We start from the raw sequence: 23,175 nt of genomic DNA, 5'->3' as shown, positions 1-23,175 counted from the left end.
AGTACACCAGAAGTTTATGAACACCTGCCTGCTCTCTTCTGCTCTCTGTTGCTGTTGCTGTTGCTGCTGCTGCACTTACTTTACAAAATAAGTTAAATTAAAAAATATTTTTGTTGCATCTCTTTTCGGTGTTGTAATTTGTAGATGTCCCTAAGCACTCGTCTCACAGCAGCAACAACAACAGCAGAGAGCAGAAGCCAGCAGGCAAGTGTTATTTACATAAACTTCTGGTGTACTTACAAACTTTCCAATCCATCGTTTTATGAGTGCATAACCTATATATACTAGTGTAGACCTTTGGTATCATTTCGGGCATTATTAGTGGGGTCATTTAAGAGATACAAACGTGGGTCCAGTAGCCCCGCGCTAAGCTATTCAGCGGCTAACGCTACTCTACGCTAACTTGCCCAATGTTAGACCCAGGTGAAATAAGCTTCTGGGGGGTGTTTGGCTGGAGGTCATGGTGCAAAGGACCCTAGGGTGAATTACTCCGAACCATCACTTTAACTTCAGTGTTTCTAAACCTAGGGGTGGGGCTAGTGATGGTCAAATGAAGCTTCGTGAACCAGTGTCTTTACTTTCTGAGCTCACTAGATGGCGCTCTCTGTTCAAAGAAAAAGGTTAAATGAATGGGTCAATGGGTTTTCAAACCCTTTGTTGAACAGAGAGCACCATCTAGTGAGCTCAGAAAGTAAAGACACTGGTTCGCAAAGCTTCATTTGACCATCACTAGGTGGGGCCCCTCTACAGTCCAACAAGATAAATCTGAGGGGTTGTGAAATGAAGAAAAAACTAAAGAATTAGTATAGATCATTTGACCTCTTCAAACAGTGATTGGAAGGTAACCATCTAAGAAGTTTAGAAGAGAAATGATGCAAGGAGACTGCATTTTTTATAGGTTGCCACAAGAGACTGTTCTGTGTATTCTGTATTACATTTTGTGTTGTTGTGTTTGTTATGTAGTTTTTATTTATGTAGCCTGATGTTGTTTATCTATGTCAGGGTTTTTCCTGGCTCAGAATGGGCCTTTGGGGGGGCTTACACACAACAGTGTGCATGATCCGTCAGCGTACAGTAAAGGCAATTAGTCTGTGCTACCTTACTTGACAGAAATCTATGCATTTATCTTTTATTTCTGATGCTTTTACAAATTTAAATGCACTTATTTGCTCCGAAGTTGCAGCTCTTTAGAAACACCTCTAAATGTAACAGAATCATTAACATACAGTACATTCTGCTTATTAAGCAGGTAAAAGATACCATATTCCCCATCTTCATTAAATGTTAGTATTACAATTTATATTTGGCACCAAACAGAAATACTCAATCAATCTCGACCAAAGTGGTTTATTTTATTCTTTTTTGTAAAATCTCCATTGGGCTTAAATAATTGCTGTATTCATCAATGTGCAATGTACTACAGTATATTGTCTGTGCTGTAGGAGTTAACAGTCAGGCCACTTGATGTGATGCTCTCTGCATTAATGTATGTTACATCATTCTTAGAAAATATAATTTGTATTAAATAACTCTTATATTAAAAGGGCTAATTTTATGGAAGCGTCAAACATTGTTCTGCCCTCTTAAAAGATATACACATAATAATGATTCAAAATAAAATCTTTAGGCATCTTCAATGGAGGGTTTGCAGTGACATCCGTTCATCTCATTTTCAAATGTCTATCTTAGTTGTGCCAAACAAGCAGTACGTTAGTATAATCTTAGGTTATTCGTGGTTCTCATAATGTCATGAATCACATCACTGCAGGGAATATAAAAAAAAAGATTGTACACATATGTGTGTATGTATGTATATATATATAATTTGTGTATATATATACTGTATATTTTTCAACTTCCTACTTATTTAAATAATTTCAGCACTCAAAAAATTTACTTCAGGTCACAAGTTTTTAAACGGAAAATTATTAAAAAAATATATATTTAGCTTTATTCTTGAAAAAAGAAATGTTGAGCTCACCTGGTTAAGCATGTGCCCCCATGTACTTAGGCTCAGTCCTCACTGCAGCAGCCCGGGTTCGAGTCCGACCCTTTGCTGCATGCCGCCCCTCCCCCCATCCCCACCCCTCTTTCTACCACCTTTCCTGTCTTCATCTGTCCTATCAAAGAAAGGCCGAGAAGCCCCAAAATAATCTTCAAACAAAGAAATGTTGAGTTGTACTCATAATATGGTAGGTTACATATGTGGAGGCAGAACAGAGACAGAGATCAAGTATGTTTTATTATAATGTTCACAGTTAAAGTGGAGGATAAGTCTGCATGCTCTGTAGATTACTTTCAGATGACTCTCACTGGCAGGTAGGCAGGAGAATCACACCCCCATTACACCTCTGACGCATTGCCACTGCACCGACTGGTACTCCTCTGGCACACCTGAACTCAATTATTTCATCATGAGGGAAAAATGTACTGTCACTAGATTTTATAGTAATGTTGTGTTGTCTATAGAGGTCTTCATTCACAATACAGGGTTCTGCAAGAGACAATGGACAAATAGCATTTTGTTAATAGCAGGAATGACTGTAAAGCACTGTAAACGTTTTGGGTGATACAGTCTAGGGCGTAATTTCCACTGGAGACAGGGGGGACATGTCCCCGCCACTTTTCAAAATATAGTTTTGGACCCCCCACTTTCAAATTTGTTTACAAAATTATTTTATTTATAAGTCTCGGTGATCACCCCCTATAATAGACAAAGAGTCTATTCTTTTTCTGAGTTAAGTACTACTGGTTCTGTAAGAATTTATCATTATGATCAACTTAATTACTTCCTTAATTTTCTATCACCATAGTCCCTAAACTTATGTAGAAATGCAGGAAATAGGATTCAAATAGAAAAATAATTTTTGGTGGAGGACCACCACACCCTTTGTTTTGTGCCCCCCGCCCTCCCTTCTCAAATTAAAGTTACACCCTTGGATACATTTGAGACTTTATTTCAGCACTGAACTAAAACCTTAATCTTTTCCTAATCATAAAGTCCTGTTCACACCAGGAAGAAAGTAGCATGACACTGACTACTTAGAGGGCTGGTGGTGGAACTACAGTAACTGGCTAGCTAATCGCTAACAGGCCAGTCGGTCATAATAACTCTCCAAGCTTCTTTATTTACTCCCCATATCCCCCCCTCCACCTAGAATTTAAATGTTTTAAAATTACTGATCATTTTATTTAGTAAAGATTTCCAGAAATACAGCTCTCTGTAAGTTTGTCCCATAACTGTCTGTCTCATTGTCTCCATTTTTATAATGTGAAGCACTTTGTGTTGCATGACTTATTTAATAAAAGGTGCTATACACAAATAAAAGTTTGATTGATTGATGAGAAGAACTGTAACTTACTGAGGCATCTCATCTGTCCGGTCCATTCACCGCTGATGCAGGTTCTGTTAGGCCCACCCTCCAGGTGTGTGTAGTACACATTGACATCAACCCTTTCTTGATGGCTGTAATTACTTTTAATGGTGTACTTGATGTCTCCATCTGTGAGAGGTGGTGGACTCCCACAGCCTACACTCTCTAAAAAATATATGGGTACAAGTTGAGGTATTAGATTGTGGCACAGTGAACAGTAAATGACACTGAAAGGCACAGAAAGGGCCAATTGTGAAATAATTTTTAAAGTCTGGCCACAGCAATATCAGATGCAAAATCAGCATGGAAAATGGCAATCTGATAAAATGATTAAAAAGATAAAAGAAAAAGTAACTCTTCTAACATTCAAGCCATGTTGTTTTAGTGACCTGAACAGGGTCGTCCCCTTAGCCCTCCTTGTTATGATATGCAGTTTTAACCAGACCACGGTAAATCTTATCTTTTAGTTATAATACAAACATTTTTAAGTTTTAGGATTATAAATTGCATATACAGTAAATATTTCCTGTAAAAATCTGGTTTCCTTTTCCATTTTTGATCACAGGTAAGGCTGTGGAGTCTTCAAATTCTATTATTATTCTTTAACAAAATACATTATATAGTGGGCTGTAAGCATGAAAACATTTATTGTATACTGGATTTGGGATTGACTGGGAAAATAAGTTTGACAGGTTTGGCTGAGATGGTAATTCCTTAAAATCAATAAATTGTATGCATTTAAAAAACAGAAAAACAATAACAAAATGTGCCAACAGTGAATTAGTTGTCCTGAACATCCTTACCTGTACACGTTGGACTCCCGGTCCAACCATCTCCTCCACAGGTTAGAGTGAATTGTTCTTGATAACCATCCCTGCAGCGATAACCGACCTGTTCATTGTAGCGGTATGTCTGCTTGTATTCGCTGATAACTTCTGCCTTCGGGATATCCTTTCTGTTGCATGTTATTTCTAAAAAACCAAACAAACAAAACAAACATGTACACATGTACACAAGTGTGTTCTTACGTCAGCAGTATGAAAGACTGCTTTCAAATAGTTAGAAACAAAACATTTGTCATATAAAAAGGCTGGTCTCCAAGAGAAAGAGAAGCCTTTATTGATCCTCAGAGGAGACATTCAGTTGTTGCAGCAGCACAAAGACAGAAATAAATACAGATAAATAGGGATAGTAAAATAAATAAGGAGTTATATACAAGTAGAATAAGAATATAAGTAAAAATAGAAACTATACAAGAGCAATTAAAGACAAAGTCACAAAGTAAGGTACCTCCCCTTGTCTCATCTCAGATCTTGTAGTGCTCCAGAATGAGCATATTAATATGCAACATTAAAATGTAATGAGAGCTAACAAGCTGTGCTTTTAAAACTCAAAAATTTGGATTAGTTTGGCATTCTGTGGAGTAGTAAAATAAGATTGGTTAGAAGAAAAACCGAACAACAGCTTGCACCCAAATAAGGGGAAAAAAAAAAAAAAAACGCAATGTTATAAAAGCTTATAACATATATAAAACCCGAAGGCAAAAAAAATTAAAAAACAAATTTAAAAAAAAAAAAAAAAACATCATAAAAAATTACCCCCACAAAAAAAAAACTTTTTTTAAAAAAAAAAAAAAATTTAAAAAATAAAAAAAAAAAAAAAAAAAAAAAAAAAAAAAAAAAAAAAAAAAAAAAAAAAAAAAAAAAAAAAAAAAAAAAAAAAAAAAAAAAAAAAAAAAAAAAAAAAAAATAAATTGATGGAAGGGTGTAACACGGGGCAAAGAAGAATACAAAACATGTTTGAGCAGATCTGAATAACTTTAGAGACATATTCTGCCTCACATGTGCTATTCAAAAAAACAATAATAAAAACAGAGAAGAGGTTTAGTATTTCGCAGGCATTATTACTGTGACAACTGAAATCCTAAATCATGACTTCAAGTTGTGAAAACACTAAATTCAGGCTAAAGGTTTCAAAAGCTCAATTGGGAACTTTTCAGAAGCATATTTCTTAATACCAGTATTTTCTTTTCACCCTGGTTGACTCACAGTGTTTACCATGACAGAGATCTGAACAATAGCTTGAACCCTACCCAAAGCAGCATTGGATCACCACACACAAAAGTGGCAAACTTAAATACTTTTTTTTTTCACCCTATACATTGGTAATGATATTCAGAATCTTGAAAAGTCAGCAGGCTACACAACACATCTTTAAAAATGGAATATTCTTAAAAACTTTCTGTGTGACTTTCTGAAATGCATTTTGTACGTACCTGTGCATCTTATGTTCTTCTCCTCCCATTTCCCATCATTGCATAGAATCGTGTCTTCTCCCACCATATCATAGCCATCACGGCACTGATAAGTCACTCGAGAGTCAGACAAGTATTCCTTCTGATAAGATGTCCGAACAACTCCATTCTCAACTTTAGGTGGGGGTTTGCAGAGCTTGGCATTTGCTGCAAGAGTTGAAAGCATGTACAGTGTTGGGTTACACCCTGTCATCTTTTTATAAATTCATACATCTGATGAAGTAAGATGATGTAAGAAGAAAATGACTCACGTGTACAAATATCTTTGGGTGATATTTCATTTGAAATCCATTTTCCCCCGCGACAAGTTAAGTAGTTAACCCTAGGGCTGTATCCTGTGTTACAAATAATCACAGCTAGGACTTGCCTTAGGCTTTGCCTTCGTGGAGTTCCCACTTTCCCATTTGGAATCACAGGAGTTTCTCCACACTTTGTGTTCTCTAGAGTGGATATAATTACAAACAATTAGGTCTGTCTGTATATTGCTGCTAACAAATGTGATATCAGCAATAAATAAACAATAACAAAAATCAAACGCTTTAAATTACGTTCTTAAAACTAACACATATTTTGTTCACTTAGCCTATAAAAACTAAAATATGCCGTGGCTACGATCATATCAGATTTTGCTTCCTATGAGGTACAGGGCTAGATGCATTCACTGCCAGTGTGTGGCGTAGTAGTGGGTGGGTTTGACCTCTCTTTCAGATAATACTCATTGTTTAAATTCCTAAGAAATCTTTATTGATTCCAAGCCCTTAATTCATTTTCTACCTTAAAATGATGCACAGCTTAAGGTTGATTTTTCGGTTTACTTCATGCTCGTTAGAACTTGACCCGTAGGGTAATAAAGATAAATTACCGATGCATTGTTGAAGTCGACTGTCATTACATTTGGCCTCAGCCCACCAGCCTTTGTTGGTGAAAAACTTAAAACCTTCATTGCATCTGTAGTATATTGTGTTGTTGTATGGGCCAACTGCAAATCCATTTGGAACTTCAGGCTTTGGACATGTATCTAAAAAAAACAAGGAAAGAAGTTATATTTAGATAGCATCAATGGATAAAAAGCAAATGTTAGCATGCTAACAGGCTAAACTAAGATACTTAACATTATACCTGTAAAACAGCAGCCTAACAGGCTAACTGCATTGTCATTCTGAGTATGTCAGCATGCTGGCACTAACATTTAGCTCAAAGTACTGCTGACATCTTTAATCAAAAACATTAATGACATTTAAATTTCACATACTATAGAATATTTTTTGTTTTAGCCATTTACCTCCACCAAGAAGGTTCTGTTTTCAGTTCAGTTTGTTTGTCTATTTGTCTGCAGGTAAAAGGAAAAACTACTGGCTCGATTTTCATGAAACTCAGAGGAAGGGTGTAGCATGGGGCAAAGAAGAACACATTACATTTTGGAGAAGATCTGAATCACTTGCTGGATACACAAATTATTTTTCACTTAGACAGGACATGGCCTTGTCGGAGGCCTGCGCTCTCTGTATGCCCTTCTTGTCTCTGCTATTAAAACACAAACTCACACTTTAATTATCCTTAAAACTGTATTTGTTGTAGTTATATGATAACTGTACAGCTCTTAATCCCAGTCCAACCACTTTGCTCACAGGTAACAATAAACCGTTGTTCACGGTTGTTGCATGCATATTGGACTTCTTCATTTTGGCTGTAACTTTCCTTTTCCACCTCCCCGGTTATAACTGCATTTTCGATGTGAAGTTTTTCACATGGTCTCTCTGGAAAAATGGAACATTAGTCAATTAAAGTGATGGTTCGGAGTAATTCACCCTAGGGTCCTTTGCACCATGACCTCGAAGTTAAAACCTTCAGAAGCTTTTTCACCTGGTTATTAGAGTTAAGCGTAGTGCGCTGAATAGCTTAGCTAGGGATACCACGTTTGTATCTGTAATGAACCCAAAAAAAATTTATGCACAAAATCATAAACGATGGATTGGAAAGTTTGTAAGTACAACAGAAGTTTATGTAAATAACACTTGCCTGCTGGCTTCTGCTCTCTGCTGTTGTTGTTGCTGCTGTAAGACGAGTGCTTAGGGCCGTCTACAAATTACAACACCGAAAACAGATGCAAGAAAAATATTTTTCAATTTCACTTTTTTTTTTAAAGTAAGTGCTGTAGTATAACTAGCAGGAGACAAGTAATAATTGAGGTAAGTTTGGAGACATTACCTTATTTAATCATTGAATTAATAAATATATTTGTTGTAACTTTTTTCGGTGTAGTAATTTGTAGACGGTCCTAAGCACTCGTCTAACTGCAGGTAGCAGCAGCAGCAACAGAGAGCTGAAGAGAGCAGGCAAGTGTTCATAAACTTCTGGTGTACTTACAAACTTTCCAATCCATCGTTTTATGAGTACATAACCTATTTGTACTACTTGTAGATGTTTGGTATCATTTCTGGCATTATTAGTGGGGTAACTTACAAGATACAAACGTGGGTCCGTTAGCCCCTGCGCTAAGCTATTCAGCTGATAACGCTACTCTACGCTAACTCTCCCAATGTTAGACCCAGGTGAAAAAAGCTTCTGGGGGGGTGTTTGGCTCGAGGTCATGGTGCAAAGGACCCTAGTGAAATCTGACATGCTTACCATTCTGTTGTAAAGATGAATCACTGTTCAGTAACAGGATCAAAAGCCAAAGAAGGTGAAAGAGTCTCATTGTGAAGATCCAGGAATCGCTGTATTTAGGAACTCCACTCTTTGAGGCTGAGGTAATGTTTTTCCTCTTAGAGTTATTCAGATTGAAGTCTGTCTGTGCAGTAGAAATGCAGACATTTGCAGTGAAACAGTCTCACACCCCCACCAACCACACTCTCACACACGCACCCACACACACACTCTCACACACACACACACACACACACACACACACACACACACACACACACACACACACACACACACACACACACACACACACACACACACACAAACACACATATTTACACAGTTTCCCAAAACAAGGACTGAGATTAGAAATGTAAATAAATCAGAAAACTATTTTGAAATATTGGTTTAATTTAGTAATTTATTAATTACAGCTTTCAGACATGGATTTACTTGGGTCAAGGAATCAGGGTCAGGAATGGTTATAAAATAGAAAATAATAGAACGTTTGACCAACACGCTATCATTAAAGACACCAAACAGCGCTGTAAATCTTGGTGTAGTCATGGACTCAGACCTACAGTTTAACATCCACATTAAGATGAGATACAAAATCAGCCTAGTATCACCTTACAGTAAGACTATATCAGGCATTAAAGGACTTATGTCTTACCTAGATTTATAAAAACTTGTCCATGCCATCTTTAACAGGCTTGACTACTGTAGTTTTGTTTTTAAATGTCTCTCTTATAAGTCCTCTAAAGACCAGGAGAGATCACATCACTGCAGTTCTCAGATATTTTAACTGGCTTCCCGTTTGTGAAATAAGTTATTTAAATACTACTGTTGATTTATAAAGCACTGAGTGCTTTAAGGCCAAAAAACATTCATGTTATATTACAATTGTTACAGATACCAGCACTACAATACAATATCTTTTCCCTCTGGTTAATCATTCACATGTTTGTCCAGCCAGCTCATGTAACTTCCAGTCAACTGAAGCTTTTACTGGGAAGAGGACAGGGTCATCCCACCATCAGAACACCCCCACAATCAATGGGTGGCTCAGTGGGTCTTCCTCTGGTACACCTGATCTCAGGTTCATTACTATGGGCTTAATATGGGCTTTTGGTCATGGCTCAATTTGAATGCACTATTATGTTTCCTCATGATATCAGTATTTATCGTGCAGGATATAATGGACACATTTTGTTAATGGAAGGAATGACTTTAAAAGCACACTGCATACATACTAGTGGGGGAAAACGTACACATATCCTTACCAATGCAACATGTTCATTACAATTAAATCCTGCATCTGAAATCATCGAGGTGGAGCTATTTAGATCTACTTTATGTTGGTAGTTTACTTCAGTGTTTCCAAACCTAGGGTTGGGGCCCCTCTACAGTCCCACAAGATAAATCTGAGGGGTTGTGAAATAGATAATTTGACCTCTGTACACTGAAAAACCAGTGGTTCTCAACCTTTTTTTCATGGCGCCCCCCCCTACTCATGTCTAAGAAAAGCTGAGCCCCCCCCCCCGGAACCGAAGTTGAGGTAACTCTTGAGATAGAGCCTTACTTTCTTTTTTGATACAGAGGAGTTATCAGCACTGTTACATTTCTCCGCCATGTTTCATTCATAAAATAGTGATGCCGTGGCGGCAGGAAAAATGAGGATACAACAAAATATATAGTTTTCATACAGACTTTTGTATACATTATATATTCTAGTGTATTATCATAATTTGTTTAACATATGCAAATATATATTTTTTTCCTCAACCTCAAACCAGATAAAGACTTGCGCCCCCCCTGTGATCTTTGCCGACCCCCCTGGGGGTGCCCGGACCCCAGGTTGGGAACCACTGCTTTAAACAGTGACTGGAAGGTAACCACCTAAGAAGTTTAGAAGAGAAAGTTCTCTGAAATGAGAGTCCACAAGAGGCCAAGAACCACTGGTTTAATCTTTAACAATGTGTTGTTTTAAATAAGGTTATCATTCCTTTTTCTAAATGTAAAATTGTCATCTGAAAAGCAACTAGCACTCATCTGCATCTACACACAACAGTGTGCATGATCGGTCGGCATACAGTAAAGGCAATGAGTCTGTACTACCTTATTTGACAAAAATCTGCATTTACCTTTTATTTCTGACACTTTTACAAATTTAAATGCACTTATTTGCTCCTAAGTTGCAACTCTTTAGAAACACTTCTAAATGTAACAGAAGCATGCCAACATACAGTACATTCTGCTTATTAAGCAGGTAAAAGATACCATATTCCCCATCTTTATTAAATGTTAGTATTACAATTTCTATTTGGCACTAAACAGAAATACTAAAATCAGCAGGATATCAGTCTCGACCAAAGTGGTTTATTTTATTCTTTTTTGTACAATCTCCATTGGGCTTAAATAATTGCTGTATTCATCAATGTGCAATGTACTACAGTATATTGTCTGTCCTGTAGGAGTTAACAGTCGGGCCACTTGATGTGAGGCTCTCTGCATTAAGGTATGTTACATCGTTCTTAGAAAATGTAATTTTTATTAAATAACTTAAATTAAAGGGGTAATTTTATGGAAGCACCAAACATTTTTCTGCCCTCTTAAAAGATATACACATAATAATGATTCAAAATAAAATCTTTAGGCATCTTCACTGGAGGTTTTGCAGTGACATCTGTTTATCTCCATTGTATTTTATGTTACAAAGATTTGTTATGAAACTTAATTTGTAATGGAGAGCACATTTCCAAATGTCTTGGTTTTGCCAAACAAGCAGTATGTCATATAATCTTAGGTTACTCATGGTTGTCATAATGTCATGAATCATAATATATATATATATATTAACTTCCTACTTATTTAAATAATTTCAGAACTCAAAGAATTTATTTCAGGTCATGAGATTTTAAAAAGAAAATGATAAAAACTGATATATTTAGCTTTATTCTTGAAAAAAGAAATGTTGAGGGGTCATTCACCTGGTTAAGCATGTGCCGCCATGTACTTAGGCTCAGTCCTCACTGCAGCGGCCCAGGTTTGAGTCCGACCCTTTGCTGCAAGCCGCCCCCCCGACCCCCCCTCTTTCTACCACCTTTCCTGTCTTCATCTGTCCTATCAAAGAAAGAACAAAAATAATCTTCAAACAAAGAAATCTTGAGTTGTACTCATAATATGGTAGGTTACATATGTGGAGGCAGAACAGAGACAGAGATAAAGTATGTTTTATTATAATGTTCACAGTTAAAGTGGAGGATATGTCTACATGCTCTGTAGATTACTTTCAGATGACTCTCACTGGCAGGTAGGCAGGAGAATCACACCCCCATTACACCTCTGACGCATTGCCACTGCACCGACTGGTACTCCTCTGGCACACCTGAACTCAATTATTTCATCATGAGAGAAAAATGTACTGTCACTAGATTTTATAGTAATGTTGTGTTGTCTATAGAGGTCTTCATTCACAATACAGGGTTCTGAAAGAGACAATGGACAAATAGCATTTTGTTAATAGCAGGAATGACTGTAAAGCACTGTAAACGTGTTGGGTGATACTGTCCATGGCTTAATTTCCACTGGAGACAGGGGGGACATCAACCCCACCCCTTTTCAAAATATAGTTTTGGACCCCCACTTTCAATTTGTTTGACATTATTTTATTTATAAGTCTCGGTGATCACCCCCTATAATAGACAAAGAGTCTATTCTTTTTCTTCGTTAAGTACTATTGGTTCTGGAAGAATTTATCATTATGATCAACTTAATTACTTCCTGAATTTTCTATCACCATAGTCCCTAAACTTATGTAGAAATGCAGGAAATAGGATTCAAATAGAAAAATTATTTTCTTTTCAAACTAAAGTTACACCCTTGGATACAGTTGAGACTTTATTTCAGCATTGAACTAAAGCCTTAATCTTTTCCTAATCATAAAGTCCTGTTCACAGCAGGGAGAAACTAGCATGACACTGACTACTTAGAGGGCTGGTGGTTGAACTACAGTAACTGGCTAGCTAATCGCTAACAGACCAGTTGGTCATAATAACTCTCCAAGCTTCTTTATTTACTCCCATATCCACCCCCCACATGCCTAGAATTTAAATGTTTTAAGATTACTGATCATTTTATTAAAAGTGATGGGTTGAGTAATGAATTTGCGCTCACCTGAGAGTTGCCAGCGAAGAAGCTAATGGACTCATCTTTGTATCCAGTAATTACCCCAATAATCGTTCGAATGATACCAAACCCCCACAAAAGAGTTATGCTCTCAAAAAGCGATGGATTGAAAAGTTTGTTACACCAGAAGTTTATGAACACTTGCCTGCTCTCTTCAGCTCTCTGTTGCTGTTGCTGCTACCTGCAGTTAGACGAGTGCTTAGGGCCGTCTACAAATTACTACACCGAAAAAAGTTACAACAAATATATTTATTAATTTAATGATTAAATAAGTTAATGTCTCCAAACTTACCTCAATTATTACTTGTCTCCTGCTAGTTATACTACAGCACTTACTTAAAAAAAAAAGTTAAATTAAAAAATATTTTTGTTGCATCTCTTTTGGTGTTGTAATTTGTGAGACGGGCCCTAGCACTCGTCTTACAGCAGCAACAACAACAGCAGAGAGCAGAAGCCAGCAGGCAAGTGTTATTTACATAAACTTCTGGTGTACTTACAAACTTTCCAATCCATCGTTTTATGAGAGCATAACATATTTGTACTACTTGTAGTCGTTTGGTATCATTTCGGAAATTATTAGTGGGGTAACTTACGAGATACAAACGTGGTCCATTAGCCCCTGCGCTAAGCTATTCAGCTGATAACGCTACTCTAGCTAACTCTCCCAATGTTAGACCCAGGAGAAAAAAGCTTCTGGGGGGGTGTTTGGCTCGAGGTCATGGTGCAAAGGACCCTAGTGTGAATTACTCCGAACCATCACTTTAATAAAGATTTCAAGAAATAAAGCTCTCTGTAAGTTTGTCCCATAAGTCCTGTAAGTCTCTGTGTCATTGTCTCCATTTTTATAATGTGAAGCACTTTGTGTTGCATGACTTATTTAATAAAAGGTGCTATACACAAATAAAGTTTGATTGATTGATGAGAAGAGCTGTAACTTACTGAGGCATCTCATCTGTCCGGTCCATTCACCGCTGATGCAGGTTCTGTAAGGCCCACCCTCCATGGTGTAGTATCTTTGACACATGAATTCAACCCTTTCTTGATGGCTGTAATTACTTGATGTACTTGATGTCTCCATCTGTGAGAGGTGGTGGACTCCCACAGCCTACACTCTCCAAAAAATATATGAGTACAAGTTGAGGTATTAGATTGTGGCACAATAAACGGTAAATTACACTGAAAGGCACAGAAAGGGCCAATTGTGAAATAATTTTTAAAGTCTGGCCACAGCAATATCAGATGTAAAATCAGCATGGAAAATGACAATCTGATAAAATGATTAAAAAGATAAAAGAAAAAGTAACTCTGCTAACGTTTAAGAAATGCAAGCCATGTTGTTTTAGGGACCTGAACAGGGTCGTCCCCTTAGCCCTTCTTCTCGTTGAGCTTTTAAACCCTTTGCCATTGTTTGGAGAGTGGACAGTAGGGATTACCAGAAATGTTATGATATGCAGTTTTAACCAGACCACAGTAAATCTTAACTTTTAGTTATACTATAAACATTTTTAAGTTTTAGGATTATAAATTGCATATACATATTTCCTGTCAAATCTGGTTTCCTTTTCCTTTTATTTTTTTGCCACTTGATCACAGAGAAGGCTGTGGAGTCTTCAAATTCTATTTCCATTTCCTAAGCTTTTTCCCCACTTTTAAAATACAGACACAAAAGTAACTCCTTATGACAGTAACTTAAGAAATATAAAGTTAACTTCAAAACCTCGACAGAGTGGATTTGGTGTCCATCCATCTCTGTTGCATGAGGCCCTGGTAGCACCATCTGTGCTCTCGTAGCCTGTCTTACACCAATATCTTGTAGTCTCACCCATTTCTAGTAATTATGTACAGCTTGAAATAGATTTTTTGGTTTACTTTATGCTTGTTACAACTTGTCCGTAGGGCAATAAAGATAAATTAGCAATGCATTGTTGAAGTCCAGACAACCAGAGATGGGGACTCGAGTCTGAGACTCGGACTCGAGTCGCACGCTTAAGTCGCACAAACAGCTGACTTCAGACTTGACTTGCGACTCGACCCAAAAGACTTCAGACTTGACTCGGACTCGTCAACAACCTGTCTTCATGCAATTATTGCTTTTTAAATCTGAAGTCATTCATGTATTTCTATTTTCTTTTAGTGGCGCATATACGTTGGGGAAACGTATGACGAGCTGCATGTCCCCTGCCCTCTGCTATAATGTGCAACGTAACGCATGCGCTATGCCTATGTGCGCGCACTCACATACAGAAAAATGCATTGACGATGCCGACACCAAGTCCTCCCGGAGTTGTGCCTTTTGTCATTAGTTTAGCTTTCAATAACTTCGTAAACAGTGGCATTAAGCCAACAGCTACATGCAAGGTTTGTGGCCCCAAGATAAATGACGCCGGATCAACAACGTTGAACTTCATCAGACATCTCAAAACGCACCCAGATAGGTCAGTAACTTGCTAATATGAAAGAGATTTAGCATATATCGTCACTGGTAACAAGCTTACTTTATTTATTTATTTATTTATTCGGGACAGTGCACATTAATGAACAATCTAACATTTCTGTACAGACTGTAAATGAGCCAGGTTATAGCATAAATGCTAATTTCCACCTGTAGTCCCGAGGCAGGAAAACAACTTACAAGATAATGCAAAACAGAAAGATATTTCAATATACAATATCAAACAGGAAAACACATTAGCACGCATTCAGACAGATTACATTACATCAATAAAATTAGTCAAAATGATGACATAACTGGGAACTTTTTAGAAATTGTTTAAAGTGCTTTTTAAATGTGCAGTAAGTTGGACATTCTCTTATGTTTGTTGGGATGTTGTTCCAGAAATGACCTCCTCTGATAGACAGAACAGTTTGTCCAAAGGTAGTTTTTCTATGGGGGATCTCTATATCTACTCTAAATGAAGCTCTGGTACAATGACCTCTGTCAGACTTTGGTTTAATGTATATAGAAAGCGAAGGTGGAGCAAGTCCATGAAAAACTTTATAAATTAAACAACAATTTTTAAAATGAATAAAATTTTCAAAATTAAGCATATTGTATTTTTCCAAAATATTACATTGATGGAATGACATAGGTTTTTGATCAAGTATTTTTCTAGATTTTTTGAATAATATTTCTATGGGTTTTAAAATTGTATTTCCAGTAAGTGACCAGGTTGTGATGCAGTAATCTGTGTGTGAAAATATCATTGAATGTAGAAACATTTTAGCAGAAGTAATTGTCATTGATGATCTGATTTGTTTAAAGTTTTGTAAATTGAATTTGATTCTGTTCGCTGTAAGTTTGATGTGTTTTTTAAATGAAAGTGTTGGGTCCAGTGTGACGCCGAGTTACTTGAACTCCTCCCAAGGAACACATTTTACCATCGCAAAGTGTTGTGCTAATGCTGGGAACAGGCAAATTGCATCTTTATAGTTGTATTCATATGATGCGACAGACTTAGGTTAATATTTCACCAGGTTGTTGTTAAATAGCAATATGGAAAGTATCAGTTCTCACATGTTTGCACCATGCTTGGTCTATTAACTTTCAACTTTCAATATAGATGTTTCCCTCAAACTTTGAACACTATAAAATTTAATGTATGATGAGGTTGGGCTTTACAGCCAGTTAGTAACACAGACAAACATGTATTCTTTGGTGCAGATAACAAAATGTTGAAAAATACAGTTATGAAATTGAAACGGAGTTCTTAATTTGTGTTTCTTCAGATTGCAGTAGACCCCATGAAGTTGTCCTACAACAGATTTTGATACCGTACAGTATGCATGGTAGCTACAGGACATGCTTAGAATTCATAAGATTTAACAATACAGTGTTAGGGACAGATCAAATGGCCAGAGACTAGAGACTTGACTTGGACTCGTGGCAAAAGACTTGAGACTCGATTTGGACTTCCAAAAAATGACTTGTGAACATCTCTGCAGACAACAAGTTGTCATTACATTTGGCCTCAGCCCACCAGCCTTTGTTTATGAAAAGCTTATAACCTTTTCTGAAACTTGGTGGAAGGGTGTAACACGGGGGAAAGAAGAATACAATACATTTTGGAGCAGATCTGAATCACAGGCCAGATACACAAATTATTTTTCACTTTAGTTAAAACATACAAACTTACACCATATGTAGCCTTAAAACTGTATTTGTTGTAGTTGTATGTTACCTGTACAGGTCTCAATCCCAGTCCAACCACTTTGCTCACAGGTGACAGTAAACCGTTGTGCATATTGGACTTCTTCATTGTGGCTGTAACTTTCAAAGTCAGCCTTCAGGTGTTCAAATAGTTTGAAAAACATAAATTTGAAATAGAAACTGCTGCAGAAACCCCAGTTACCGCTGTTGTTTAGAAAACTCAAAATTACAGATTATTAGTGACTTTTACTCAGTGATTCATTTCCCAAAAATCTGATTAACAAAATACATTATATAGTGGGCTGTAAGCATGAAAACATGTATTGTATACTGGATTTGGGATTGACTGGGAGGATAAGTTTGACAGGTTTGGCTGAGATGGTAATTCCTCAAAATCTAAATAAATTGCATGCATTTAAAAACAGTAAAGCAATAACAAAATGTGCCAACAGTGAATTAGTTGTCCTGAACGTCCTTACCTCTACACATTGGACTCCCGATCCAACCATCTCCTCCACAGGTTAGAGTGAATTCTCCTTGATAACCCTCCCTGCAGCGATAACGGACCTGTTCATTGTAGCGGTATGTCTGCTTGTTATTGTAAACAATATCTGCCTCTCGCAAATTCTTTCTGTTGCATGTTATTTCTAAAAACAAAAACAAAAAAAACAAACATGTACACATCAAGTGTGTTCTTACGTCAGCAGTATGAAAGACTGCTTTCAAATAGTTAGAAACAAAACATTTGTCATATAAAAAGGCTGGTCTCCAAGAGAAAGAGAAACCTTTATTGATCCCCAGAGGAGACATTTAGTTGTTGCAGCAGCACAAAGACAGAAATAAATACAGATAAATAGGGATAGTAAAATAAATAAGGAGTTATATACAAGTAGAATAAGAATAGAAGTAAAAATAGAAACTATACAAGAGCAATTAAAGACAAAGTCACAAGGTAAGGTACCTCCCCTTGTCTCATCTCAGATCTTGTAGTGCTTCAGAATGAGCACATTAATATGCAACATTAAAATTAATGAGAGCTAACAAGCTGTGCTTTTAAAACAGATTAATATCAGTTTTAAATGTGGATTAGTTTGGCATTCTGTGGAGTAGTAAAATAAGATTGGTTAGAAGAAAAACCGAAGCTTGCAAACCTCAAAACCATTTTATGTTTTTATTTTTATTTTCCTGTTACTGCTGTTGTTTAGAAAACTCAAAATTACAGATTATGTGTGACTATTACTCAGTGATTCATTGCCCAATAATCTGTTTAACAAAATACATTATATAGTGGTGTAAGCATGGCTGTACTGGATTTGGGATTGACTGGGAGAATAATTTTGACAGGTTTGGTTGAGATGGTAATTTCTGAAAATCTATAAATTGCATGCATGTATAAACAAAAAAGCAATAACAAATGTTATTAAATGTTGCATGTGCCAACACTGAATTTGTTGTCCTGATCGTTCTTACCTGTACACCTTGGACTCCCAATCCAACCATCTCCTCCACAGGTTAGAGTGAATTGTCCTTGATAACCCTCCCTGCAGACATAACGGACCTGTTCATTGTAGCGGTATGTCTGCTTGTATTCTCCGATAACATCTGCCTCCTGAATATCCTTTCTGTCACATGTTATTTCTTAAAAACAAAAGAAACAAACATGTAAACATCAAGTGTGTTCTTACTGGCAGCAGTATGAAAGACTGTTTTTATATTACATTTATTTCACACTTGTTAGTACACATAGTACACATACACATACATTGTTATAGAAATAGTGATGTGGGGAGTATGGACTTGTAAGCAAAGACATCAAGAGATTGACAGTGTGTGACAGAATGCAAGTAGAAGAAAGGCCAGAATAGTAATGATCTGCTGACTATTCTGGGGCTATATTCCCAAAAATGTTATCGGCATCTGATTCTTTTAGTAATTGTATTAGTCTTGTTTGATTCTCACACTGTTTAAAACAAATATTCATATTGTTTTATAATTATTTTTATATATAAAAAAGGATTTGTTCTGTGCGAACAGGTTTTAGATTGTGGGTTATTTATAATGTGAGTGTGACTGTTAGTTTGATCTCTTGTTTACGGGAAATATACGTGTGTGTATGTTCGCGGGTGAACACCTGCATGTGTATGTATGTGGGTGTGATAAGTGTATTGCACATTGATGTGACTTTACATATGTTCTCTTAATGGAATGTCTGATGTAACGTGTCTAGTGTGAACCCCTGGAAGAGCAGCTGACTGCTACGGCATAAGCTAATGGGGGGTCCTTTAAATTAACAATAATCAAACATGAAGTAGCCTTGTAGTGAAGCTGTGTGTAGTACGCAACATTATAGACTCTTTTCATGGAGGTATAAAGCATTCAATTATAATACATAATGTCCACCACTTACAATACTTTTTAAACCTTGTAAACGTCATGATTCTACACAATTTGAAAGATTTTTACAAGGGCTTATGAAAGAATTATGTCTTATAAATGTGCTTATGATGCATTACAGACATGACGTTCATAGAAATTGGTAACATAGATTTTCTTTTTTAGCTGGTGTCTTAGACCCCAAGCATCAACTGACAAAAATGTATGTATGTAATGTATGCATGTTTGTTGTTATCTGCAGTAAAACAACAGAGAAAATGGACCTGAAATCTGACATGCTTACCATTCTGTTGTAAAGATGAATCACTGTTCAGTAACAGGATCAAAAGCCAAAGAAGGTGAAAGAGTCTCATTGTGAAGATCCAGGAATCTCTGTATTTAGGAACTCCACTCTTTGAGGCTGAGGTAATGTTTTTCCTCTTAGAGTTATTCAGATTGAAGTCTGTCTGTGCAGTAGAAATGCAGACATTTGCAGTGAAACAGTCTCACACCCCCACCAACACACACACTCATACGTGCACCCACACATACGCAAGCATGATCACACACATGCACGAACGCACGCACGCACACACGCACACACACACACACACACACACACACACACACACACACACACACACACACACACACACACACACACACACACACACACGTATTTACACAATTTCCCAAAAACAGGAACGAGATTAGAAATGTAAATAAATCCAAACAGCATTTTGCAATATTGGTTTAATTTAGTTTACTTGGGTCAAGGAATCAGGGGCAGGAATGCTTATAAAATAGAAAATAATAGAATGTTTGACCACCAGGCTATCATTAAAGACCACAAACAACGCTATAAATCTTGCGGTAGTCATGGAGTCAGACCTACAGTATAGTTTAACATCTACATTAAGATAAGATACAAAATCAGGCATTAAAGGCCTTATGTCTCAGCTACATTCATAAAAACTTATCCATGCCATCTTTAACAAGCTTGACTACTGTAGTTTTGTCTCTTAGAAGTCCTCTAAAGACCAGGAGAGATCACATCACTCCAGTTCTCCAGATTTATAAAGCACTTTGTGCTTTAGGGCCAAAAAACATTCATGTTATATTACAATTGTTACAGATAACTGCACTACAATACACAATACAATACATTTTTCCTCTGGTTAATCATTCACATGTTTGTCCAGACAGCTCATGTCACTTCCAGTCAACTGAAGCTTTTACTGGCAAGAGGACAGGGTCATCACACCATCAGAACACCGACACAATCAATTGGTTACCTTACTTTACATTACTATGGGCTTAAAGGTATATTTCACCATTGGAAAGATGAATATATATTTAAATTGGGTCACTTATGTAGTAGAAATGTGATTTATCTTTTAGAAATTGGTGGCTTCTAGGCCGAGAAAAGCCAGAAAATGTGTTTTTTGCTCATGTGGATGAAAGACACCAAATCGGAGAATGCACTTGCTTCGCTGCTTTAGCGTCTACTCCCAAGCCACGCCAACCATATACACGAAACAACGTTTCACCGTGGCTCAAGTGGTTACACTTAGTTAGTTGGATACATGCACCAGTCCGTGTTAACACAGCCTCCCTCCACTAGTCTTACCTGGCAACAGAGCAGCAGGCCTGGTAGCTGGATAGTCCGGTACACTGTTGTTCATCCATGTTTCCACAACAACAACAACACAGCAGTCTCTGAACTCGCGTTGGGATTTTCGTTGAAGTTGGATGTAGTCCAGTTTGTTGTCTAATGAGCGGACACTTGCTAGCAGGATTGATGGAACAGGTGGCCGGCTAACGTTCTCCGCTGATGATGTCCCTTTACCGGCCAGAGGCATCAAGCGACACCGCTGGTCTCTCCATAGCAGGCGGGCGAAGCTCGCGTAGTGTGTCGAGTATTCCGTCTGTAATAAAGTGTCCTGCATATTCTCCGATCTGTACAGTGTATCCCGGTGGTACACATGTGCGGTAGTTTGAATGCACATAATTTCCTTCGGGATGAATAAATCTATCTATCTATCTATCTAGAAGTTTTCTGCTGAGAAGCCAGTTAGCGAAGATTCAAGACTGCTGATTCGTTTCGCTTTGGAAATCTTTGGAGAAAGCTGACAGTCCAACCCCCTATGGGCGGGTTGAAAACATGCGGAAGTAACTCCTACTACTGGCTGTAGTCCATTGCCTCTGGGCAAAAAAATCTTCCAATGACGCAAAAATCTTCGTTTTACATCATCTGAAGATTTTTTCCAGACCCACAATACAGAGATCTCTCGTCTCAGGGGGACATGAAGGAGGGAAGCACGGTCATTCAAAAATAACTACCGTGTTTCTGCTGATACAAAGCTTAATGCTAAATCGGTGAAGTATCCCTTTAATGTGGTCTTTTGGTCATGGCTCAATTTTAATGCAGTATTATGTTTCCTCATGATATCAGTATTTATCATGCAGGATATAATGGACACATTTTGTTAATGGGAGGATTGACTTTAAAAGCACACTGCATACATACTAGTAGGGGAAAACGTACACATATCCTTACCAATGCAACATGTCCATTACAATTAAATACTGCATCTGAAATCATCAAGGTGGAGCTATTTTGAATCTACTTTATGTTGGTAGTTTAGTTCAATGTTTGCAAACCTAGCTGTGGGGCCCCTCTAGTAAAAGTACAACTGTAAAGTAGCATCAAATGGAAATACTTAAGTAAAGTACAAGTACCTTCAAACAGTAAATGTACTTAGTTACCACTGTTACAGTCGTGTGTCCAGCATCGGGGAGAATACTATTTATTTAGTACCTGCTATACTGCATACCTCCTCCATTATTTATTCAAATGTTTTATGTATGAAAAATAAATCCTTTAAAGGGGTGATAGAATGATTATATAGGGTATTTTACACTGTTCCTTAGGGTCTCCTAATGGGGTATTTAACATTGGTTGGGCTGAAAATGGCCTGGTTGATAATTTATTGGCCCTTATGCATCCCTGTGTTTTGGCTCTATTTGGAACGACAGCTTTTCTTCCAAATATGGTATGCTCATGAATATTTAGATGAGCTGCGCGCTTGCTGATAAGGAACCACATACACAATACATTGGAGACGATACAGCAGGTCTCATATTTCAAAACACACACACACACTGCTGCCCTGCGCACAGCGCACACACACAAACACAGACTCACTGTCTGTTACATGCCCAGACATGCACAGGCGCGAGCCGCAGCGACTAAAACAGCCGAGACAAAATAAAAAAGTTTTGACACTTTCATTATAACTAGTGTTGTTCTAACGTTACTCTTCCGACATAAATAAACCTCCACCAAAGAATTAACTCACCTTTTTAGCTAGTAAGCGTGGGGAGAGGAGAGTGAACCCCTGCAAGCCTGTCCTCTGCCAGTGCCTCTGCAGCGCTGCGTTAGATCCACAACTCCCTCTCGTCCGATATACTCGTTCTAAACCCTTTTCTCTCGGCCAGTAGGCTATTCCGTTGTACAGTCTGGAACACTGCATTTACGACCGTGGTTCTTTTTCAATATCCTTGCAAAACCTCCAAACTTTCTTCTTTTCTAAAGTACACAGCTCCAGCTCAGGGGGTCTGTGAAGGCGGTGAGGCCGACAGGGAAGGCAGCAAACCTGGCCAGCAGCCGCCGCCTGTCTTGGCAGATTGTGGAGCTCGTAAAGTCCGACACGTCTTATCAAATTTGCAATTAGCCATCAATTTTCATAAAACGACCCATATTTGAGCTCTACATATGAGCTCGCATAAAAAAGTCTCAGAAGTGAATTTTGTAATAGAATAGCAGATCTGCACGACCTAGATTTAACTGACCTCAGATCAGTTAGTGGCCTAGTATGTACATTTTGGGGCGTTACAAAGATAGAAGTTTGAGCCAAATGAGGAGGATTTGGGAGGTTGACGTCAACTTCCAGCTTTGTTGCGATTTGCCCGTTTTCAGAGGCAGTTTCAAATTGTGAGATTTGCAGAGAAAAGAGGTGTCAATGGGATTTAGAGGTTCTATGTATGTCCTAGTTACCCCCTAAACTGTCATTATTCAACTATGACAGGGTAAAATCAGTTTTGCATTTTATCACCCCTTTAAATGCAAA

The 23,175-nt window shown here is 37.6% G+C and overlaps 2 protein-coding genes and 1 long non-coding RNA gene across 11 annotated transcripts in view; all 3 read right to left on the bottom strand.

Moving 5' to 3' along the window:
- Positions 1-23,175, bottom strand: part of LOC120566011 (complement factor H-like) — a 159,031-nt gene that overhangs the window by 45,957 nt on the left and 89,899 nt on the right. For 6 of the 9 annotated variants that reach the window (XM_039812203.1, XM_039812202.1, XM_039812205.1 and 3 more), the window contains one exon: positions 4,178-4,345. The exons of 1 other annotated variant lie outside the window; for it this stretch is intronic. In XM_039812203.1, the coding sequence (XP_039668137.1) occupies positions 4,178-4,345 (168 nt within the window). Of the gene's footprint in view, positions 1-4,177; positions 4,346-18,139; positions 18,308-23,175 lie in introns of all 9 variants that reach the window. 2 more of the 9 variants (XM_039812197.1, XM_039812201.1) reach the window with 2 other exon arrangements.
- The window catches only part of LOC120566012 (complement factor H-like), a 99,218-nt gene that overhangs the window by 8,349 nt on the left and 67,694 nt on the right, over positions 1-23,175 (bottom strand). The gene's annotated exons all lie outside the window — the stretch shown is intronic.
- Positions 2,222-3,426, bottom strand: LOC120566016. The gene is made up of 2 exons (XR_005640322.1): positions 3,363-3,426; positions 2,222-2,494 (listed from the first exon to the last, which is right to left on the bottom strand). It is a non-coding gene; the product is annotated as an uncharacterized LOC120566016 (long non-coding RNA).

Source organism: Perca fluviatilis, chromosome 9, assembly GCF_010015445.1.
Source record: "Perca fluviatilis chromosome 9, GENO_Pfluv_1.0, whole genome shotgun sequence".
In the NCBI taxonomy this organism is placed as follows: Eukaryota; Metazoa; Chordata; class Actinopteri; order Perciformes; family Percidae; genus Perca; species Perca fluviatilis.
This window is presented reverse-complemented; position numbering and strand designations above follow the sequence as displayed.